This window comes from Mustelus asterias, chromosome 11 (assembly GCF_964213995.1).
Source record: "Mustelus asterias chromosome 11, sMusAst1.hap1.1, whole genome shotgun sequence".
NCBI lineage: Eukaryota > Metazoa > Chordata > Chondrichthyes > Carcharhiniformes > Triakidae > Mustelus > Mustelus asterias.
This window is the reverse complement of record NC_135811.1, coordinates 57833976-57856826: the sequence shown is the minus strand read 5'-3', so window position 1 is coordinate 57856826 and position 22851 is coordinate 57833976. Positions and strand designations below refer to the sequence as shown.

At 43.3% G+C, this 22851-nt stretch overlaps 1 protein-coding gene across 2 annotated transcripts in view; it reads right to left on the bottom strand.

Annotated features, from left to right (window-relative positions):
* Positions 1-22577, bottom strand: part of reep3b (receptor accessory protein 3b) — a 59688-nt gene extending 37111 nt beyond the window's left edge. The window contains exons 1-2 of one of the 2 annotated variants that reach the window (XM_078223640.1): positions 22439-22577; positions 414-486 (exon numbers count right to left, since the gene is read on the bottom strand). In XM_078223640.1, the coding sequence (XP_078079766.1) occupies positions 414-486; positions 22439-22470 (105 nt within the window). In that variant the 5' untranslated portion in view covers positions 22471-22577. The remainder of the gene's footprint in view (positions 1-413; positions 487-22438) is intronic. The other variant, XM_078223641.1, reaches the window with a different exon arrangement.
* Between the last annotated feature and the right edge of the window lie 274 nt (positions 22578-22851).

Sequence of the window (22851 nt, the reverse complement as noted above, 5' to 3'; positions counted from 1 at the left end):
TCTACCTTATCTTTGTTTCTGAATACCATTCTCACCTCACAAGCTACCAGCAACTTGAAATCGAGATCACATTGTAATACTTGGGTCAGTCACATCTTATGTCATTATTTGTGTCTCATAACATTTCTTTACAAGGGTAAAGAACCGAGCTTTTCTGCTCAATCCAAAAGCCTCACCACCGTGTTATGATACTGCAAATTCACTCAATAATGTACAGCACAACTGATAGAATATTCACAGTTAATTCTTTTTTTTAAAATCACCTTTAGCTATTCGTAATTACATATCTGGAAACAGGACAGCAGGGATTGAAAAGTAGAATTTGTGGTAGTGAAGTGCGACCAAGAAATTTCAGTTTAAAAGGATTTTTTTTGCATAAGAAGTTCGAGGACCCAATTCAAAGAGGCACTTACATATTCCTTTACGTTTTTGGTTTTCACAGCTTTGTACGAATAGTAAGCAGGATACAAGGTCCCAAACACAAGGCTGTTGAAAAAAGAAAATCAGTTAGAAGATACGCAATATACATTTATATGCAAAGTAATGGTCATTAGCTGTGGTACAGTGACACAGAGAGAGGAACAGTTGGGTATATAGCTGGAGGGGCATCCACTGCACATCAAGCACGAGGCAAACCAAGGAAGCAGGCTGCCATAGCCAGTACAGGGCTGTTGGTGACATTCTCCACCAGACTCTAGACCATCTCGTCAACTGACCCTCACCCTTTGAGCAAACAGAAGCTTTAAAAACATGTCGGGAACCATTTTTGTTTAAAACACTACTATCCATCTAGCAGCACCAGGAGAATCCACTCAGCCTGCTGTGCTATTTTGCTGAAGATTACAGCTTTCCATGCTTTCTTGACACTTTCCGTCCCCAACACTGACCTGCCCTGTAAACTCTCAAATCTACCTTTCGGGACGTATCACTTCTCATACAAGTCTGTACAGAGACATTTTTCTAGAATTCCTTTCAGCCAGTTTAGTTGTAATTTTAAGATTACGTTGCCATGTTCTTTGGGAAGGTAGAAGTTATTGTCCCACTTAGCCCAATAGATCCTAGATCTAGTTTTGTGCACTGAAATTAAATGTAGCCGTTTCCAAAAAAGAATTGTTTTTAATACACACACAGCATTGCTGAAAGGAGTAAACAAGTACCCTAAAACAAAAATACATTTGGAAAATTGTGAACTACTTGCAGGATGACAGATGCCTTTATGCAACTACAATACAGAGTGCGACAGTAACACCATTTTAGTGACATGCCGTCCAGCCATATAAATAGCGCAGCTACAAGAGCAGGTCAAAGCTGGGAATTGTGGCAAGTAACTCACCTCCTGACTTCCCAAATCCTGTCAATCATCAACAAGGCACAAGTCAGGGGTGCAATGGAACATTGGCCATTTGCATCCATGAGTGCAACTCCAACAATATTCAAGAAACTCGACATCATCCGGACAAAGCAGCCCACTTGATCAGCACTGAATCCACCACCATAAACATTCACTCCCTCCACCGTCAGTGCACAGTGGCAACTGTGTACACCACCTCCAAGATGCATTGAAGCAACTTGCCAAGTGTCCTTCAACAGCACCTGCCAAACTTCACCATCTAAAATAACAAGAATGGAGACACATTGGAATATCACTACCACATTTCTTCTGCCCCGCCCCCATCATCCCGAATTGGAAATACATCACTGTTTCTTCACCATCACGAAGTCAAAATCCTGGAGCTCGCACCAAACAACACTGTGGGTATGGCTATACCACATGGACTGCAATGGTTTAAGGTGGCAGTTCATCCCCATCTTATCAAGGGTAGTTAGGGATGGGCAACAAATGCTGGCCGAGCCAGCCACACACTCATCCCATGAAGGAATAAAAGAAAATGTGCATATTACATAACACCTGCCACCAGTGTATCTAATTTTGCAGTTTCACTCTTTCAAAGTTTGGAATTCTGCAATGAATTCATCGGACACAGCAGTTGGGCAACTTAGTTGTTGTCCAGCAGTTGTGAGTATCACTCTGACCTGCATGATTGTTGACTTGAACTTCTAGATGCTCCAGGCCACCCAATTTACCTCGAGACCAGTGCTTCCACAGCCCCTGCTGCCTGCAATGTGCCTTTGCCCCCTTCCCTGACTCCATGGTAAAGTCCAACATTTTTAGTGCTCCACAGCTAACCAAAGCAAAGCACAAAAACTGACCAAAAACACAAATCCATTCTCCACCTTAATATGAAGAAACTCACATCAAGGTTACAGTACATATGCACGAGTATCAAGATTGCTTGGTCAACCATCTCCAGTAACCATAAATGAAATTAGCCATGTTGCAAGTAGATAATTTATTGGACAAGAATTTAAAAACAATGGTTGTAAGGGAGAGACAAACATCTAATCCTGCATTATCGGTTGTAGGCATTTTCACATTATGCCCATAACATATCCCCCTCGTCTAAACATAAAACATAATTTTCTCGAACTGAACTACACCAGACTTCAAAGTAAAAAAACACCCTTTGTTGATACACTGGCGAAAAGCAGACATTACTTTTATGGCAAGGAAAAGAGACAATGGACGATTTGTTTATGACTTGATATATGCCCATCTGCTTCTGCTCCAAAAATTACAACACACCAGAGTAATTCACATGCTGAGTGGATTCCTCATTCCCAGCAAATAATTCTGCTCAAGCTATTCAGATATACCTTCTTGAACATCATTTCATCTTTAGGCCCTCATAATTATTTTCAAGCTTTGATAGATGCAACAACATTTCAAAATGTTTGCTCCACAAAGCAATACAATGTTTGCTGCGTCCTCAAGAACTGCATATCTCAAATGGTTTTAAAAACTACAAGCACTCAGTTCAAACCCTGCCAACATGTAGACATGAGAGGGCACATCTTGTGCACAGACTAATGGCAGCTTGCCCAGACGAACCAGATGGGAACAAAGCCAGGCTTTCACTCTGGCTTCAGCTAAAAACTTAAGTCTTTAATAATGGAAGACTTGTGTATTGAAGTTAGCCAAGTGCTCGCAGACAACAAATCCTGACCAGATACTGTACTCAGCCAGAAGATTTTGTAATAGTATCAGGATTGTACCGATAACCACATTTGTTACTGAAAATGTGCTGAATAATAGTGCAACTTCAGATGAACTCAGTGCTCTGTACATTTCTGAGAGAAGACCTTACTCCCTTGTGTAAGGAAATGTGCTCATGCAAATCGTCCATCAGACCTTTCAAATGTAAATTATTGGGTATATTAAGCCAATTAAAATTCAGACATTGACATAAGTTGGTAAGAATTTTACATCAATGGAAACAGATTTGCTATATAGTTAACAGTATTTTACATACACCAGTTGTGTATATGTCAGCAGCCTTCAACAACATCTGGTTTTCCTGCTGTGCAGAGAATCATAGCTCCTGTTTCAACTGAAGGACTAAAGTGGAAAATCCATAAATTTATTTCACATGTAGAAGAGCAATATTTGGAATAGACTTAACAACAATAATTCAGCAAGCAACTCGGTTCAAAAGTTCCCACCAGTAAACAGAATTCATGGCTGGTGAACTAAAGTCTAGTATGCAGGCACAATGGACAGGACTGGCCTGAAAAATGTCTCTGTTACTGTGTTTTGAACAGTTTCAAAAATTGCTGCAGCTGTATACTTACAGTAACCTGAAAACATACTGCTAAAGTTTACGGTTATAAAAGTCAACTTGAATTCACATATAGATCTAAAAATCTACAGATATATTCAATGGAGAAACTTAATCCATTCCAACTACCCACTTGCTTAAAAATTACATTTACTTGAGTTGCCACAAATGTAACAACCTTTAAACCTGCTGCACTTTTGAGGTCAAGTAGAGCTATAAATGATTTTTCACAAGAGTAGAACAATCTGCAAATAAAGGGAGGCCCATTTTGCCCAGCTAATTAGTATGGACTCATTTTCAGCGCAAAAATCCTTGTTGGAACATGCATGGCATGAACAAGTATTTAAAGTCAACCAATGACAACAGAAATAGAGAGTTTCATTAAGGAATAGCTCAAAAGCTGGCCGAGTTAGATTCAGTGTGACATGCACAAGGGAAGGACACATGTCTGATCACAAAGCCCCCGGAATGAAACCTCTTCCTTGACAGGGAAAATATATGAACACATGTCTGAAACGCCCCACCCAACTCCTTGCTCTTCTGGCGAAGCCGAGACAACACACAGACTGTTTTGCTAAAAAAAACCTTGGCTAAAATCCCAACAGATAACATAGTAAACAGGAGACGGCAATTTAGATCCAACACCTCAAAGAGAAAACATAGGATTTCCTGATTTTAATCGAGAATTTTTACTGCTCTAATTTGTATATTGGATTTAATATCCAGTAAATATGCCACTCCAAGTAATCGAAGCAATAAATCTTTATACATCAAGTACACAGCAATCTAGTCCACAGAACAACAGGCATTTTTAGTTTGCTGATAAAATGAACCCTTGAAGTGCCAGTCACAACAATACTCATGAGCTAAATACAGCAACCTCAGCAGTAGGGGTTGAACTACATTTCTCATCATTACAAAATTGACCATCTGAAAAGGAAAGAAAGAAAATAATGAAAGGAAAGGAACGAGTCATTACTCCCATCATGCTTCCATCTGGCTGTGGAATAGGAGGAGGAGAATAAGTTTCAATTGTTGAAACCTGCACAACACCACCAGCAATGATGGGGCACGACTAAGGTAACATGGACATTAAAGACAGGAGATGCTGGAAATGCTCAACAGGTCTGACAGCATCTGTGGGGAGAGAGAGGGAGAGAGGGAGGGAGGAAAGGCAGAGACAGAATCATAGTTAATGTTTCAGATTGTGAGCTTTCGTCAGCACTGATTCAATTAAAATTGTTTAACCCTTTCTCTCTCCACAGGCACTGTCAGATCTGCCAACTATTTCCAGCATTTTCCATTTTTATCTTTGACCTTTCCTCTCATGCTTATGGTGACCATATCAACCCAACTTGCAAACAAATTCTGCATGCTAGTTTTCATTGCCCTCTTAAAATTTTGCCATCATGATGTGGTGACACATCAAATGGGGGGGGGATGCAGGTTGGCACTTGCAAAAATCCTCACTGCAAATTCCAGCTTTTCGTTTTCACATGAATAGCAGAAAGCAGAAGTGCCTTCAAGCATCTCTCCAAGAAACGGACAAGAGCAAGAAGAATAAAAACTACCAAATGGATTTTCTGATTTTGTTCCAAACATGCAACCAGATTTGAATGTTTTAAAACACCACAGCTGGAAATCACACACGACTGCATTGGTTATTGTGGCACCATCCCCAACACTGGTATATAAAGAATGCTGAATTATAAGTACAGCATGTGTTCAGTCGCCCAAGTAAGTACCTGCAATCCTTTGGGCTGATGTATAAAAAAATTGAAGCCAGCATTGCCTACAAAATATGGCCACACCCCCCCAGGGTGCCCAGAATTGGACAGGTTCCTCCATCTGGGACCGGACCAGTGCTTCAATGGGCTCAGCAATAACTTCCTTGCTTTTGTATTCTATTCCATAATTAATAAAGCCAAGGGTGAACTAATCACCATTGGGGAGTTTCCAGTAATCATAGTCATTTGCAGGCTTTGACAAGGCTCCAAAAATTAAGTTTGAGGATGCAAGGACACTGATAGCAGGTTTTGAATGCATTTTTAAAATTGACTAAAACGGACTAGATTGCATCCCAATTTAATTAGAAAATTGTTCCGTCTATCTTTAAACATCATTCTGCAATTTAAAACAAGATTACACACAGATAGTTGAATGACAGATTTAAAATACTTGATTGTTATGAAGTGGATGTTGATTTTCCCCCCCCTCTCCGAACTAACACCGAAACACCCAAAGAAGAGTATCTCACCTCAATCTGCAATAAGTGTGTGAAGTGGCGAGACCTGCTCTTCAGCAACTTCTAGTGGTTAAATACAAAATAAATCCCTGACAGTCTCTCTAAAGTCAACACGTAACAATTTAACAGTGAACAAATTAACTAAACTATTAACAAACCGAATAAATCCTTTCTGTTAACTATTCCCAAATAAAACAAGAATCTAATTGTATGCAGTTTAAATAAAAACAATTCCCACATTAACAAAAATAGAATTTAGTCACTCTCTAAGTTATTGTGTCTTCCCTGTTGATTCTTCTGTCTGGAACTTCTTTCTTCTTTGGTACCTTTGCTATCTAGATGGTGCTTTCTCTAAGACATAGATGAAGCTATGAGAGCCAGCGATTATCGAGAGAGAGAAAGAGCTGAGAGCTCTGGCAGGTGGCAGTTGCTCTTGGTCCCACTGCCACCTTCTTTTATACCCGTGATGACATATCAATATTTCCCACAATGGGATTGGTTCTAGATTGTCAAAACCATCAGATTGAAATTTAATAGGTTCTTGGTATCCAAGTGCCTGATCAAAATTGATTGGCTAAATTCAAAAACCCATTGTCTTGGTAAAAACAGCTGCTTGGCCTTTCGAAACTAATATTTCAGTTTGGGCTCTTTGTGTACTTGCATTTTCAATCTCCAAGTACAGAAAAAGCACCATATTTTAACAGCACCACAAAAACGCTTTCCCCAAGCACTCTATAGTTTTACTAACACCAAATTCTAACTTCCTACCTCCCAATCTACAATTACTCCATCCAACTTGGCAACAATGACAGATATATTTTCAGCTGCATTAATTCAATCTTGCAAAGTCAACGAGTTTAAATGTGAAAAAAGTTTACAAAGGAACATTTTTCAAATAAAAGAAGCACTTCAAAACATTCCACTGCTCCATGGCAAATTTTATATTTGGTATGCTAACTAGGTTGTCAAAATTCCAGGGGAATAAACACTTGGTAACATGGTGCAATTTGTGCCAGGATCATCAATTCCGCCCAGAGCAGAAACTCTACCCTCCCATTTCAGCATTGTAATTAACGACATTATAATGAGTCTGCCTTAAACTGTAATGTCACAGAATATTTGTACCTTGATTAGGTTTCAGCCATCATTCCAATTAACTGCAATCATTGCAGGCACACGAGTGTAGTTGTCACATTACTAGCACTAGCATTTCAGAGATCTAAATGATTCAGAGGCACAAATTAAATTCCCACCATGACATTTGGGGTATTTAAATGCAATCCATCAAACATGGTACCAATAATTGTGACCATGGATGAATAAAAGCCTACTCGCACAGGTCCTTTTAGGGAAGCAAACCTGCCAACTGCTCTGGGAAACACAGCAAGTATGAGAAGCAAAGAGACAATTGCAGTTAGCTGAGTTGACTTATGGAATGCACAGGACAGAAAAAAATCATGTTACTTGTAACAGATCTGCTAACAACTTCAAATCTGTAATGTGAAAAGCGGTGCTGAAGCTTGAACATGATTGCAGAATGTGGGGACAGTAAACCATTCTGGAACTATGTGAAGCCCAAACAGAAAGTTAAAAATCTTACTGGTCTACTATTTAATCCAGGAACTGGGAGAGTCACCGATCACGCCCAACAACGTGCTCAGATATTTAGTGACTTTTATTCCAGAGGCTGCGCTCGAAGATTTAGATCAAGTTTCAGTCGCCTCTCAAAGTACAATTGACCGATTGGAGGCCATTAACTTCACTCCTAATGGTCTTCATAGAATCCCTACAGTACAGAAGGAGGCCATTCAGCCCATCAAGTCTGTACCAACCACAAACCCACCGAGGCCCTACTCCCGTAACCCTCATTTACCCTGCTAATCCCCCTGACACTAAGGGGCAATTTAGCATGGCCAATCAACCTAACTCTCATATCTTTGGACTGGGGGAGGAAACCGGAGCACCCCGAGGAAACCCACGCAGACACCGAGAGAAAGTGCAAACTCCACGCAGACAGTGACCCGAGGCTGGAATTGAACCAGTATCCTTGGTGCCGTGAGGCAGCAGTGCTAACCACTGTCTTCAACAAAGGCTATTCAGATGCAAGAACTCAGCTGGACTAAATAAGACACATGATGTTCTGAAAATAGAGGGATTTTTTTTTAAATCGCATCTGCTTTGTCTGCTCTTTAACACTTTCTGGAAGATGGAGAAACACCTAAAGAATTGAAAACTGCTTGTTATATTTTTTGAAAAAAGGAGTAGAAAGGGTGCTGAGAATTATCAGCTAGTCAGTTTGATTCGTCACATTGGAAAATGACTGGAATTGTGTGTTGAAGGGACCATCTGGACTTTTTTGGAAGAAGCGTGGTCTCATTAGGGGGCGACAAATTTGGTTTCATCTCTGGGGGTTCATGCGCCTCACTTGAATTTTTTTAAGATTGGCTGCTATCGCTGACATCATAGACATCTCCACATCATAGTTGACAGAGGCCAATGGTGTGAAGTAATTTACTTGGGATTTTTCAAAAGCCACATAAGTGGTTATGGACCATGTGAAGGTCAGAAGGGTGAAATTGGAAGCAGAATTCATAATTTTTTCCAGGTCCAGATGACAGCATAAAATGGCATGAAGCACCAATACAGTCATCAATATAACAGAAGATTTGCGGGAGCTTGCCCGAGTCAGGCTGGAACAAGGAGTGTTCCGCATAACCCACAAAAAAGCAGCTATAATAACTAGGGCCCATGCGGGTACCCAAAGCAACTCCTTTTATTTGCAGAAAGTCAGTGTCTCCATACTCTGGGCAGGAATCTTTCTCCCATTCAATGGATCATTTCACCCACCTCCAATATTCTCATTCTAACTGGACCCCACCCACTGGCCTTTTACCTGCTCTTGATCTTTTCACTGAGAACAGTCAGCACGACATCTGCCATCTCAATTTTTCTGTCCCTCTCACCAATTTTTGAAGAAAGACCCCGACCCATGGACCCGTATAATATCCAGTTAATTTTAACTTAGCCTGTTATATCATTTGTTGGCCATCTGGAAGATGATAAGGTCTCTTAATAGTCACCTTCCTTGAGGGAAGACGGAGTTATCTTCCTCAGACCTAAAAGTGAGGGAAGTGGCTGCCTTGAAGTCAGATGAGGGGGGCTGTTGAAGCAATGCTCCCAATCTCGAGCAGTCTCCATTTGGGGCTAGAGTTATAATCCACTTCAGTGCACCTAACCCCACAGGCATACAAGGCAACCTATCATTTGCTTTTCTAATTGCCACTGTATTTGCACGTTAACTGTGAATTGTGTACAATAGAAACATAGAAACATAGAAACCCTACAGTGCAGAAGGAGGCCATTCGGCCCATCGAGTCTGCACCGACCACAATCCCACCCAGGCCCCACCCCCACACATTTTACCCGCTAATCCCTCTAACCTACACATCCCAGGACTCTAAGGGGCAATTTTTTTTAACCTGGCCAATCAACCTAACCCGCACATCTTTGGACAATCGGAGAAATGAAACACATCTCTCCGATTGTCAATATTCCAAAAGTATTCAGCTTTGCTACTTTTCCTACTCAGGAAGATCGCCACATTTCTCCACACGATATTCCACCTACACTTTCTTGCCCTCTCACTTAAATAATCTACATCCTTTTGTAGTCTTTGTTCTCCTCACAGCTTACTTTCCCACCTAGCTTTGCGTTGTCAGCAAACTTGGATGTGTTATCCTCAGTCCTCTCATCTACATATATTTTATATAACTGAAGCCAGAACATTCAACCTTTCAGAACCCTATCAGTTACAGTCTGTCAAGCCAGAAAAGACCCACTCACTTGTGTTTTTCATCAGTTATCCAGTCCTCAATCCATGCTGATATATTTCCCTAACCATGAGCACTAAAGTTATCAAACAATCTCATGTCCGTGACCTTACCAAATGCTTCCAGAAAATGCAAACACAGTACATCCACTTATCCTCCTTAATCTAACCTGCCAATTACATGGTAAAAATTTCAGATGTTAATTATGATAGTCTTTTCTTAAAGCATGCCCCCATTTCCAAATTGCATGTCACTAACCTATCAAAACTGGATCCAATGCTCTTCACTTGGTATCTTGGTTCCAACAAGAGTCAGAGAACAATAATCAGCATGGAATCCATGCTTATTTGTCATACTTTGTAGCATGTCAATTCAGCAAATACAGCTGAAATTAGGAACTTCTGTATTATTCACTGTGGTACTGAATCGACTTTGCATTAATAGAAAGCTACTCAAATGAGGTGATGTGGTCATCTGTGCTGAAGAATAGGTGTATGAAAGCAACAGTTCTGCCAGCCAGTATTACTTCCAGGATTGAAAATTTGCAAAATCTGTTTGGCAAGAACACTACTGTCTTCATAGGGCTACTTTGATGAGCTCTTTCTTGTTATGATATTTCTTGCAGAGGCTAATTATGCAGCAAGATGGACATTTTTTCAGTAGAAGTGTCAAGTTTTTCTTGCAAGCCAAATAATTGGTTTCAGTGTAAATTCAGACACCTCAATTTTCTTCACTGGGTTACAAAATAGCACACAGGAATATTTCAAATAGTAGCATTAACTTTTAAGTATCCAATCTTGATTTTCAGTTGCTCTGATACCTCAAAAAACCTATTTTAACGCAGTATGCTTTATTTTATGTTCTTTCATCTCAGTGGAAGCTCAGAATATTTCCAGCTTCCACAGCTCGAATTTCAAACCACCTCAATGACTTTTCAGATTCCGGTTTCCACGGCTGTGGCAATTAGATTGGAATTTCCTCAAACCCTCAGCTGTCTGTGGAGCAGATTTTCACCCACTGTATGCTGCAGTCTTAACATCCATAACTGTCCAATCGTTGCATTTTAAAATTCAAATCCCTCTTCTCTTTGGGTCTGAGCTATTACACCAGAACCTAAAAGACAATTCTAAGGCAGCCCAAATGGTTCTGATAAAATGCAAACTTACAAATGTAACATTTGAGTCATCCAAATGGCCATTGTTTAAACTGAAGCATGTTTATAAATTACCAGTTCATCTCCCATACAACCAAAAGAATTCTACTTTTGACCCTAATAATGTGACAAATTTCTCAGGAAAGTTTTTAAGTTGCATGCACTGCCCTTCATTCCTAGTTATAATCAGCAACTGACAATTACAATATAATCAGAAGCCAATTACATCCAGCCCAACGTGGCTTCACTTCATCTATATTGGTTGAGAACAGTGCCAAGATTTGCAGACCTGCTAAAAGGCAATCAACTGCTTAAAAATCACGAGTTACAGTCAACTTTGGCCACTGAGACTGCAAGAAAGTGTTACTCAGTTGGAAGTTTGAGATCTCACAGCTGGATTACATGCACTCAATTCTTTAAAGCGCTGTAGCATGTCGGTTCAGTGTGTTAATTGACGACTTCTACACCTCAGCTATTTTTAAATTAGCACACAAGTAGAGTATTGGGTCGAGTAGGGATAGGCTACCTAGCAGGTAGGGGGTCTCATGCAATATCAGAAAATGTAGACACAGAGGCATAAGTTGCTGACAGATAATCGTAGGAACCGAGGTTGGCTCATGCAAGGTGCCAATGCTGGGCAGGTTGATGCCTGCAAGAATTGGCATTAAACAAAGAAAGTGGTCAGGGACTGCTATGGATGAGTGAACAGAACATTCTAGATGAAGTTTAGGCCTCAATATTGGAGTGGGAGAATATGTGGCATGGAGTCAAGCATCTATAGATGGAATTTGAGAACATGGGGAATGGATATTGACATTTTGGAGCATTTATGCACACAGGAATTGGGACCATATCAGGTTGGGATTTAGAAACATTGTCAAAGCTCTGGATTTGACAACACGGAGTGGGAGAAACGTAACAGTTTGGAAAAGGGAAAAAATATTAGTTCAGATGTTCATACAAGAGTAGCCTGAGCACAGACAGCTCCTTTCTCAGCATGTACAGCAGCTGCAGGAAGAAGAAGCGAGCTGCTGCAACCACAATAAGATCAAAAATGCTGACACATCACAAGGCCAGCAATAATTCTGCCTGTAAGCAAAGTGGTTTTACCAGTAACAATGGGAGACAAAAGAGCTCAGCACGACTGTAAGCACAACCGCAAGACAAAGTGAATGTGGTCATGCCAGGGGTCGTTAAATTACTGCAATATTCAAGAAACAGCATCACCTCTTTTAACCTGGTACTGTGAACCAATAATGATGTGGAGATGCCGGCGTTGGACTGGGGTAAAAACTGTAAGAAGTCTCACAACACCAGGTTAAAGTCCAACATGTTTATTTGGTAGCAAAAGCCACTAGCTTTCAGAGCGCTGCTCCTTCATCAGGTGAGTGGGATTAAATCCCACTCACCTGATGACGAAGCAGCGCTCCGCAAGCTAGTGGCTTTTGCTACCAAATAAACCTGTTGGACTTTAACCCGATTTTGAGAGACTTCTTACTGTGTCAACCAATAATGTACCAGAGTGTAGGTGACTCTTAAAAGCCTAGCAAGCCACTCAGTTGTATCAAACTGCTAAATAGTAAATATGAAACCAAACTGGACAGACCAGGGAGCATTTCAGTGATAGTGACCGTAACTCAGTAAGATTTTAAATAGTGATGGAAAAGGACAAAGGTGGACCAGAAATAAAAGTTGTGAATTGGAGCAAAGGTCCATTTTAATAGCATAACACTTGATGTGGCCCAAGGTAATGGGGAGCAACTCCTTGTAGGGGAATCCACATCAGAACAGTAGGAGTATTTCAAAAGGAATGAGAGAGAGTACAAAGCCATGTTCCAGTAAAGGGCGGGACCAACAAATCCAGTGAAGGCTGGATGTCAAGTGATATACAAGATTGGATAAGAACAAAGTGAAGCTTATGGCAAAGAGAGGGGAACTGAAAACAGTGGATGCTCTAGGGGAAGAGAGGAAGTGCAGGGGGATACTTAAAGTAGAGCCAAGTGGGGGAACGAATAAACACCGGCAGGCAAAATATAGGCACCGGAGTGTGGGGACAAAGGGGTTTTCACAGTGACTTAATTGCAATGTTCATGTAAGCCTACTTGTGACACTATTGAACTTTAAAGGAAAATTCTGGAGATGTTTTACAAGTATATTCAGGGCAAGAAGGTAACCAGAGAAAGAGCTCCTGTGAGGAGCTGAAAGACGTAGCCTTGGAAATTAAATGAGCATTTTGGATCGGTGTTCACAATGGAGAAGAACGAGAGAGGTATAGAATGCAAGGAGCGACACTGTGATATAACTCAACAGATTAGCATCGTAAAGGAGGTGGCATGAGCGGTTTTAGATGACTTCAAAGTGGATAAATCCCCCAGGCCCAGACAAGAGGCATCCCAGGCTCCTGAGAGGCCAGGGAGGAAATTGCACGGGCTCTGATGCTAATTTGCAAATCCTCTCTGGCCACAGGAGGAGTACAGTAAGAAGTCTCACAACACCAGGTTAAAGTCCAACAGGTTTGTTTGGTAGCACAAGCCACAAGCTTTCGGAGCGCTGCTCCTTCAACAGGTGAGTGGGAGTTGTGTTCACAAACAGGGCGTATAAAGACACAAACTCAATTTACAAAATAATGGTTGGAATGCGAGTCTTTACAGGTAATCAAGTCTTAAAGGTACAGACAATGTAAGTGGAGAGAGGGTTAAGCACAGGGTAGAGATGTGTATTGTCTCCAGCCAGACAGTGAGTGAGACTTTGCAAGCCCAGGCAAGTCGTGGGGGTTACAGATAGTGTGACATGAACTCAAGATCCCAGTTGAGGCCGTCGTCACGTGTGCGGAACTTGGCTACCAGTTTCTGCATTGTAATGTGTCATGAAGGCCACCTTGGAGAACGCTCACCCAAAGATGAGAGGCTGAATGCCCGTAACTGCTGAAGTATTCCCCAACAAGAAGAGAACACTCCTGCCTGGTGATCGTCGAGCGGTGCTCATTCATCGGTTGTCGTAGCACCTGCGTGGTCTCCCCAATGTACGATGCTTTGGAACATCTTTTCCTGCAGCGTATCATGTAGACAACGCTGGCCAAGTTGCAAGAGTATGTACCGTGTGTCTGGTGGATGGTGTTCTCATGTGAGATGACGGCATGTGTCGATGATCCGACACGTCTTGCAGAGGTTGCTGTGGCAGGGTTGTGTGGTGTTGTGGTCACTGTTCTCCTGAAGGCTGGGTAGTTTGCTGCAGACAATGGTCTGTTTAAGGCTGTGCGGTTGTTTGAAGGCAAGAAGTGGGGGTGTGGGGATGGCCTTGACGAGATGTTCGTCTTCATCAATGATATGTTGAAGGCTTCGGAGAAGATGTCGTAGCTTCTCCGCTCTGGGGAAGTACTGGACGACGAAGGGTACTCTGTCTGCCATGTTCCGTGTTTGTCTTCTGAGGAGTTCGGTGCGGGTTTTCACTGTGGCATGTCCGAACTGTCGATCGATGAGTCGAGCGCCATATCCTGTTCTTATGAGGGCATCTTTCAGCGTCTGGAAGTGTCTGTTGCAATCTTCCTCATCTGAGCAGATCCTGTGTATACGGAGGGTTTGTCCGTAGGGGATATCTTTGTTAACGTGCTAGGGTGGAAGCTGGAGAAGTGGAGCATCGTGAGGTTATCCGTGGGCTTGCGGTACAGTGAGGTGCTGAGGTGACCGTCCTTAATGGAGATGCGTGTCCAAGAATGCAACCGATTCCGGAGAGTAGTCCATCGGTTGAAGGTCCTGTGCGGTCTTGTTCAAGACCTCTTCACCACACAGGCCCTTCAACTGATGCTATACACTAGAAACATGGATGACATTTTCTTCCTTTGGACTCATGGTGAACAATCACTGAAACAACTATATGACATCAACAAGTTCCATCCCACCATCAGATTCACCATGGACTACTCTCCAGAATCAGTTGCATTCTTGGACACACGCATCTCCATCAAGGAAGGTCACCTCAGCACTTCACTGTACTGCAAGCCCACGGATAACCTCACGATGCTCCACTTCTCCAGCTTCCACCCAAAACACGTTAAAGAAGCCATCCCCTACGGACAAGGCCTCAATATACACAGAATCTGCTCAGATGAGGAGGATCGCAACAGACACCTCCAGACGCTGAAAGATGCCCTCATAAGAACACGATATGGCGCTCGATTCATCGATCGCAATTCCGACGCGTCACAGTGACAAACCGCACCTACCTCCTCAGAAGACAAACACGGGATACGGTGGACAGAGTACCCTTCGTCGTCCAGTACTTCCCCGGAGCAGAGAAGCTATGACATTTTCTCCGGAGCTTTCAACATGTCATTTGGAGAGGCAAGGATCAATCAAGAAGAGTCAGCATGGCTTTGTCGGGGACGTTATGTCAAACGAATGTGATTGAATTTTTCATGGAGGTGACGAGGTGTGTAGATGAGGGCAGCGTAGCTGATGTAGTTTACATGGACTTCAATAAGGCTTTTGACAAGGTCCCACATGGGAGACGGAGCAAGGGCCTATGCGATCCAGGGCAATTAGAGCTCAAAGTTCTGATAGCATGAGAAAGGCCCTTCAGCCCATCACATCTGCACCAGTCAAAAACAACCATCTCACTATTCCAATCCCATTTTCTAGCACTTGGCCCGGAGCCTTGCACCCCTTGGCATCGCATGTGCACACCTAAATGCTTCTTAAATGTTTATGAGGGTCTCTGCACCACCCTTTCATCATGTTCCCCCCCTCCCCCCAGTATCCTCTATGCTCCAAGGAAAACAACCCCAATCTATCCAATTTCTCTTCATAATTAACACTCTCCATCCCAGGCAAAACCCTGGTAAATCTCCTCTGCACCTTTTCCAATGCTATCACATGCCTTATATTATTTGGCAACTTGGATCCAAAATTGGCTTTGTGGTCAGAAACAGGGGTGATGGCCGAAGGTTGTTTTTGTGATTGGAAGCCTACGCCCGGTGTTGGTGTACCACAGGTATTGGTGCTGGTCCCTTGATGTTTGTAGTGCACATTAATGAGCTAGACGTGAATGTGGGGAGTATGATCAGCAAGTAAACAAGATGATTCCACTGAGAAAAGAAATTAATGCTTTCGCTTAGACAGCGGCAACTCTGAACAGAGATGGCTTTGCCATATTTACTGTGAAGTCACAGAATTCTATTCACCCTGCTGCAGCAAAAATGCAGGGGCGCCACGCAGGAGAGGATGAGACATGGTGTGAACTACACAAACTTGTGAGATTCTTCAGTCATCAAGTCCATATAGGGACTTAAGAGCATTGTTGGACTTCAGATGAAACGGTTACAAGTGCAGGTGGTAACTGGACTGGAACATATACATATGTAATTCAGTGCCATTTTAAAGTGACACATTTCTATTCTCACTTTTGTAACTCCACTGTAAAAAACTAAGACCACATTTATAATGCTAATAGCCTGCATAAACTAGTCACACTGCAATTACAACTCAGTATTCCAATTTACAAGTATAATTAAAGCATGTGACAAGATTACTTAAACAGTTGCACTGTAAATGTGGCTAACAGGAGTAGTAATACAAAAGCTGACAGTCTAAATGACTCCTATTAGTAAAAATAACTTGGGCACGCCAGTTCTAGAGAATTCTTAGCAGCAATCAATGCCAATCTTCTATTGCTTGACCAGTTTTGTATCCGTTTCCCCTGTTCCTTTTTTATTTTCCCCCTGCATTCAATCCACTGGGATAGTCTAATTCAAACAAACGTCCATGCTGAAGCAGAGGAAATGCTGTTTTGCAAGTTCAACAACATTATGCCAAGTAGCATGATGCATTTTTCTGCTGTTCTTTTTAAGACGACATGCATTAACTACACATGGAGGTCATTATGGGTTCATTAGAGTGAAGCTCTTTTACTGCAGGTCAGCAGCTGATAATTAAACCCTGGCTCCTGAATAGCATCAGCACACAAGGCCAAATGGTACCCTTATCACTGCCAAAAAACTTGCTTCGAATTTGCTGCAGCAATGGTAGCAAAACAGTCAGCATGCACTGTTATTACTCCTCTGTCTGAAACTGGAGTCTGCAAATGCATAGTTCAACATGTAAATTCAAGGTTGCTCTCAGTGATTCTACACTTCCCCCAGCAGTGCATTGCTGAAGCCATAAGCCTGCAATTAAGTAGAAATCACGAGAACTGTACAGTTTTTCACAGCAAAAACCTCAAACAAGTTGCATAGAATTTCTACAGTGCAGAAGGCGGCCAAATGACCCACCGAGTCTGCACCGACTTTCAGAGAGCATCCTATCCAGGCCCACCCCCTGCCCCATCCTCATAACCCCACACATTCAGCCCGCTAAACCCTCTAACCCCAACACACCTTGAAACATTAAGGGGTAATTTTGTATGGCTAATCCACCGAATGTGCACATCTTTGGAATGTGGGAGGAAACCACGCAGACAAGGGGAGAACATGTAGACTCCGCACAGTGACCCAAGGCTGGAATTGAACCCAGGTCCCTGGTGCTGTGAGGCAGCAGTGCAAACCACTGTGCCAACCTGCCACTCATTGTTGAATGAGGGTTACTGGGTTTTGATGGCATTCTAAGCTCATAGCTATTGCTGAGAAACCACATTTGCATTAAAACAATTATGTTTATTTGTTGAAAGTCAAATTTATCCATTCTGATAAAAAAATTTAAAAGGCAAGTTGGATATTTCAGCTTCCACCTTAGTGTCATTTGTATGCCACAATCATTCACACTCTAAAATAATGAAAAAACAAAGGTTAATCGGTGCACTTTGCTTGCTTGTTTGCTGCTTGAGGAGACTTCAACATGATGGAATACTTACCATGCTCGGTGACACCATAGTTGCCTGACCACCAGTAAAGGGGAAATCCACATCACAAATGACAAGATTTTTTAGGTCAGCTTTCTTTCAGGTCAGTGACAAGTGCTACAGTTTTGTTGCTGACTGCAAACTCCAGGCCAATGAAGAAGGGTGTTTGGGGAATTCCTTACGATATTTATTAAGAGGGTTATGTAAAAAGATGGAATGGCCTACCAGAGGCAACAGTGGAGGTAGCATCCATAATCAATATTACTGCACAAGTGCGAAGTACTTGGAAAGACAGAGTGCATTCAGAAATCCAGCACGAGAGAGTCAAATAACCACCTTCCGTTGAATCAAATTCTGTGATTGTATTCCACGCTGCAGTTTGTTCAATTCTACGATTGACAGGAAGAATCCTTGCACAAAAATTGTAGAAGGATCTGGTACATTAAGGGTTAACCTGGGACTGTGTACAGTCCTGCCCACTCGTGATCTCAGGCAGCAGCTGAACTAGTGCTTAGATCAGCAGTATAGGTAGGAACATGCAAGGAAATGCTCTGGAGTCCTCGCCATACTATCCAGTCTACTCTAAATATTTGCATTGTTCAGAAATGTAAACAAAGACTTCTTATAACTTCCACGAGCACTTACTGGTGTCTAAGCAGCGTGCACCATACTAAGTGACAACACAACAAAGTAAATATTGTGCAAAGGCAGAACTGGGCTCAGTTGCGCTCCATTTTGTGGCCCAACAGCCAAAGGACACTCTGTGTGCCAAGACAGAGGTTCCTAAATTGGAGCACAGTGAGAAATTTGGAAGAAAAGCAATGCATTCGCACCTCCGTTTCTTTTGCTAATTATCTTCATTTGTAATACACATTACATTTGCCACATACAATTACTTCATTACCTTTTCTGGGCAAATCCAACTTTCCATTCCAACACTTAAACCTAACACACCAGTTAAATATTAGGAAGTCCAAAACCATCATTTTCAGCTCCCCACCAACAACTCTGTATCCTTGCCACTTTGTACACCCCTCTCCCCAGCAGAGCAACAAGTTGAACTTTTAACTCAACATCTTTCCACCCATCAAGGCAAGGACCATCAGCCATAACATTAATTCTCACATTGCCTACTTCCATCACTACTGCAGCTCATCCACTGTTAAAACTCTTCACCTTCACCTTTGTCACTTCGAACCTCAACTACTTCAACATTCACATCCTTCATTTAAAACATTATTGCTTGCATCCTCTCTTGAATCAGGTCCACCTCACCCAGCACCCCTCTGGTCACTGACTGACACTGACAGCCTGCCCTCAACATATTAAATTATCTCAAGCAACTGGCCCACATGGGACCCCCCAGGTGAGCACTCAAATCCTGCGCGGATGAGATAGTGGGGGTATTTGCAGATATCTTTAACCTCTCCTTAACACCGATCTGAGGTCCACACCTGCTTCAAGACGACGACCATCATCCCTGTACAAAAGAAAAGCCAGGCAGCATGTCTTAATGACTATTGCCCGGTGGCTCTGACACCCATCATTATGAAGTGCTTCGAAAGGTTAGTCATGGCACAGATCAATTCCGGCCTCCCAGATTGCCTGGATCCACTACAGTTCACCCATCGCCGCAACAGGTCCACAGCAGACTCCATCTCCCTGGCCCTACACTCAACCCTGGAACACCGAGATAACAAAGACACCAATGTCAGACTTGTATTTATTGACTACAGCTCAGCCTTCAACACCGTCATTCCTACAAAATCCACCTCCAAACTTCATGGCCGAGGGCTTGGCTCCTCCCTCTGCGACTGAATCCTAGACTTCCTAACCCACAGAGCGGAATCAATAAGGATAGGCAACAACACCTCCTCCACGTTATCCTCAACACCAGTGCCCTGGAAGGCTCTATTCTCAGCTCCTTATGATACTCCTGACACACATACGGTTGTGGGGCCAAATTCCCCTCCAACTCGATTTTCAAGTTTGCTGATCATCATAGAAACCCTACAGTGCAGAAGGAGGCCATTCGGCCCATCGAGTCTGCACCGACCACAATCCCACCCAGGCCCTACCCCCACATATTTACCTGCTAATCCCTCGAACCTACACATCTCAGGACTCTAAGGGGCAATTTTTAACCTGGCCAATCAACCTAACCCGCACATCTTTGGACTGTGGGAGGAAACCGGAGCACCCGGAGGAAACCCACGCAGACACGAGGAGAATGTGCAAACTCCACACAGACAGTGACCCGAGCCGGGAATCGAACCCAGGACCCTGGAGCTGTGAAGCAGCAGTGCTAACCACTGTGCTACCGTGCCGCCCCGATGGGTCGGATCTCAAACAATGATGAGACGGAGTACAGGAAAGAGACAGAGAATCTAGTAAATTGGTACGACAACAATAATCTCTCCCTCAATGTCTGTAAAATGAAGGAGATAGAAGTGTAGTGGAGGACATGCCCCTACAGCAACGGGGATGAGGTGGAAATGGTCGAGAGTTTCTAGGCGCCCAGACCACCAACCTGTCCTGGTCCCTCCATGCCAACACTACTGTTAAGAAAACCCAGCGATGCCTATACTTCCTCAGGAGGCGAAGGAAATTTGGCAGGTCCGCTACGGCTCTCACCAACATTTACAGATGCACCATAGAAAGCATCCTTTCTGGTTGTATCACAGCTTGGTCTGTCTGTCCAAGACCGCAAGAAACTACAAAGGGTTCTGAACTAAGCCCAGTCCATCACGCAAACCAGCCTCCCATCCATTGACTCTGTCCACTTCGCGTTGCTTCGGAAAGCAGCCAGCATAATTAAGGACCCCACGCACCCTGGACATACTCTCTTCCACCTTCTTCCATAGGGAAAAAAATCAAATCTCTGGAGGTCATGTACCAACTGACTCAAGAACAGTTTCTTCCCTGCTGCCATCAGTCTTTTGAATGAAACTACCTTGTATTAAGTTGATCTTTCTCTGCACCCTAGCTATGACTGTAACACTACATTCTGAACCCTCTCCTTTCCTTCTCAATGAAAGGTAAGCTTTGTCTGCAAAGCGCACAAGAAACAATATTTTCCACTGTACTAATACATGTGACAATAATAAATCAAATCCATCTTTGGCTCGGGACAAGTTCTTATGCTTCTGAAGTACTTTTGGGACATTTTGCTACAGTATAGCACATTTATTTTCCGTGATAGCCAATGCAAGTCAAATGGTGTTAGGAATAAATATTCAATAAGCAGAGCCCTTCAGCAGTGCAGTGAAGATGGCACAGATGCCAACACTACTGTTAACACTCTTGTGTTCATATGAAAAGATGGCAACCTATTAGTTGTTGCCATGAGGTAAAGCATCCCCAGACCACACAGCCGACGGAAATGTCAACAAGCTTCAAGTTTTTAGGTGTCCAGATCACCAACAACCTGTCCTGGTGCCCCCCACCCCCCACCGATGCTATAGTTACGAAAACACAGCAACACCTCAACTTTCTCAGGCAGCTAAGGAAATGTGGCATGTCCACTGCAACTCTGGCCAATTTTTGCAGATGCACCGTGGAAAGTAACCTTTCCACTCCTGCTCTTGGTATGGCAGGAGCCATACCAAGACCACAAGAAATTACAAAGGTTGTGAACACAGCCCAGTCCATCTTAAGGACAACTAGGGATGGGCAATAAATGCTAGCCAGCCCACGACACCCATGTCCCACGAACAAATAAACAAAATCCTGCAAACCAGTCTCCCATCCATTGACTTTGTCTCCACTTCCTGCTGCCTCAGAAAAGCAGCCAGCAGAATCAAGGACCCTCCACCTGCACCTTCTTCTATCAGGAAAAAGACACAGAAGTCTGACATCATGTACCAACTGACTCAAGAACAGCTTCTTCCCTCATGGTCAGACTTTTGAATATAATCAGTTGATCTTTCTCTACACCCTAGCTGTGACTGTAACACTACATTCTGCACCCTCTACTTTCTTTCTGTATATACAGTATGCTTTGTCCGTATAACACACAAGAAACAATACTTTTTACTGTATCCCAATACATGTGACAATAATAAATCAAGTCTGTGCAACCAGCCCAAAAGAAGACAGGCAGAAATAAATCGGCATTTCATAGTTAACTGGCATACCTTTTTTTTTCATCCTAATTAAGGAGTCCTTATTTGGATCCCCAGCTACTCAGAAAAACACTGCTCGGCTCCAATGACTTATTTTTGGAAGATAAAACAATCAAGTCGGAATTCGATTTAAGAAGAAAGCAGTTCCACATCCCAGGGCAGGATGCCAAAGGTGTAACGCAATTAATGAGGTGTCCTAACCCGGGGGTGTGCATTTGGAATGGCGGATCTACAATGGCTAAGTTTGGCGATGTTGTTGGGTGGAGACGTGCTCACGGCAGCCACTCGGTGAGCGGGTCACTCAGTCACTTCTGGAGAATGACAGGAATTCAGACACACAATCCCCACAATATTACTGAACACATCTTCCCAGAGAGCGGCCTGGCTGAGGCGGTGACCGGGACTCAGAGCTGCCCGGCCGCTCACTCAACCCACCCGGGGCCTTCCACAGGCGGCTGCCCGACTAGGGAGTCACCGAGGCCTCGGAGCCCGAGTTCCCTCCCGCCCTGGGAGCAGCCCGATACCCTCCCCTGTCCCGGTCTCTCTCTCTCTCCCGCGCCTGGGCCTCTCTCACTTACACCACACTCCGCGAGATGATCGCCGACACCATGGCCCCTGCTGGCAGCCTGGGCTGGAGCTTTCCTCTGACCGTCTCTCCCTCACACCGCTCCGCTCGGTAAACCCGGCCCCGCCCTGAGGCCTAACCCACCTCTCATTGGCCATGTCACACATCGCCAAGGGAACGCCTCGGGATTCCGGCTCTGATTGGCCACTCCGCCTGTCAATCAGCGCACGGGACGGCCCTCCTTCCCTCCAATGCTCTGTGCCAGGTGGGGCAAGCTGGACGAAAAGCCAACCTTATCCCTCCCTCTCTCAATGTCAGCCTTTTGGCCAAGATCAAACCCCAGATCAGCTTGGATCTTGTATGTCTCTCTTGAGGCGACCATGAATTGGATTCGGTTTAATTTTTTTGGGGAACAAGCAAGGAGAT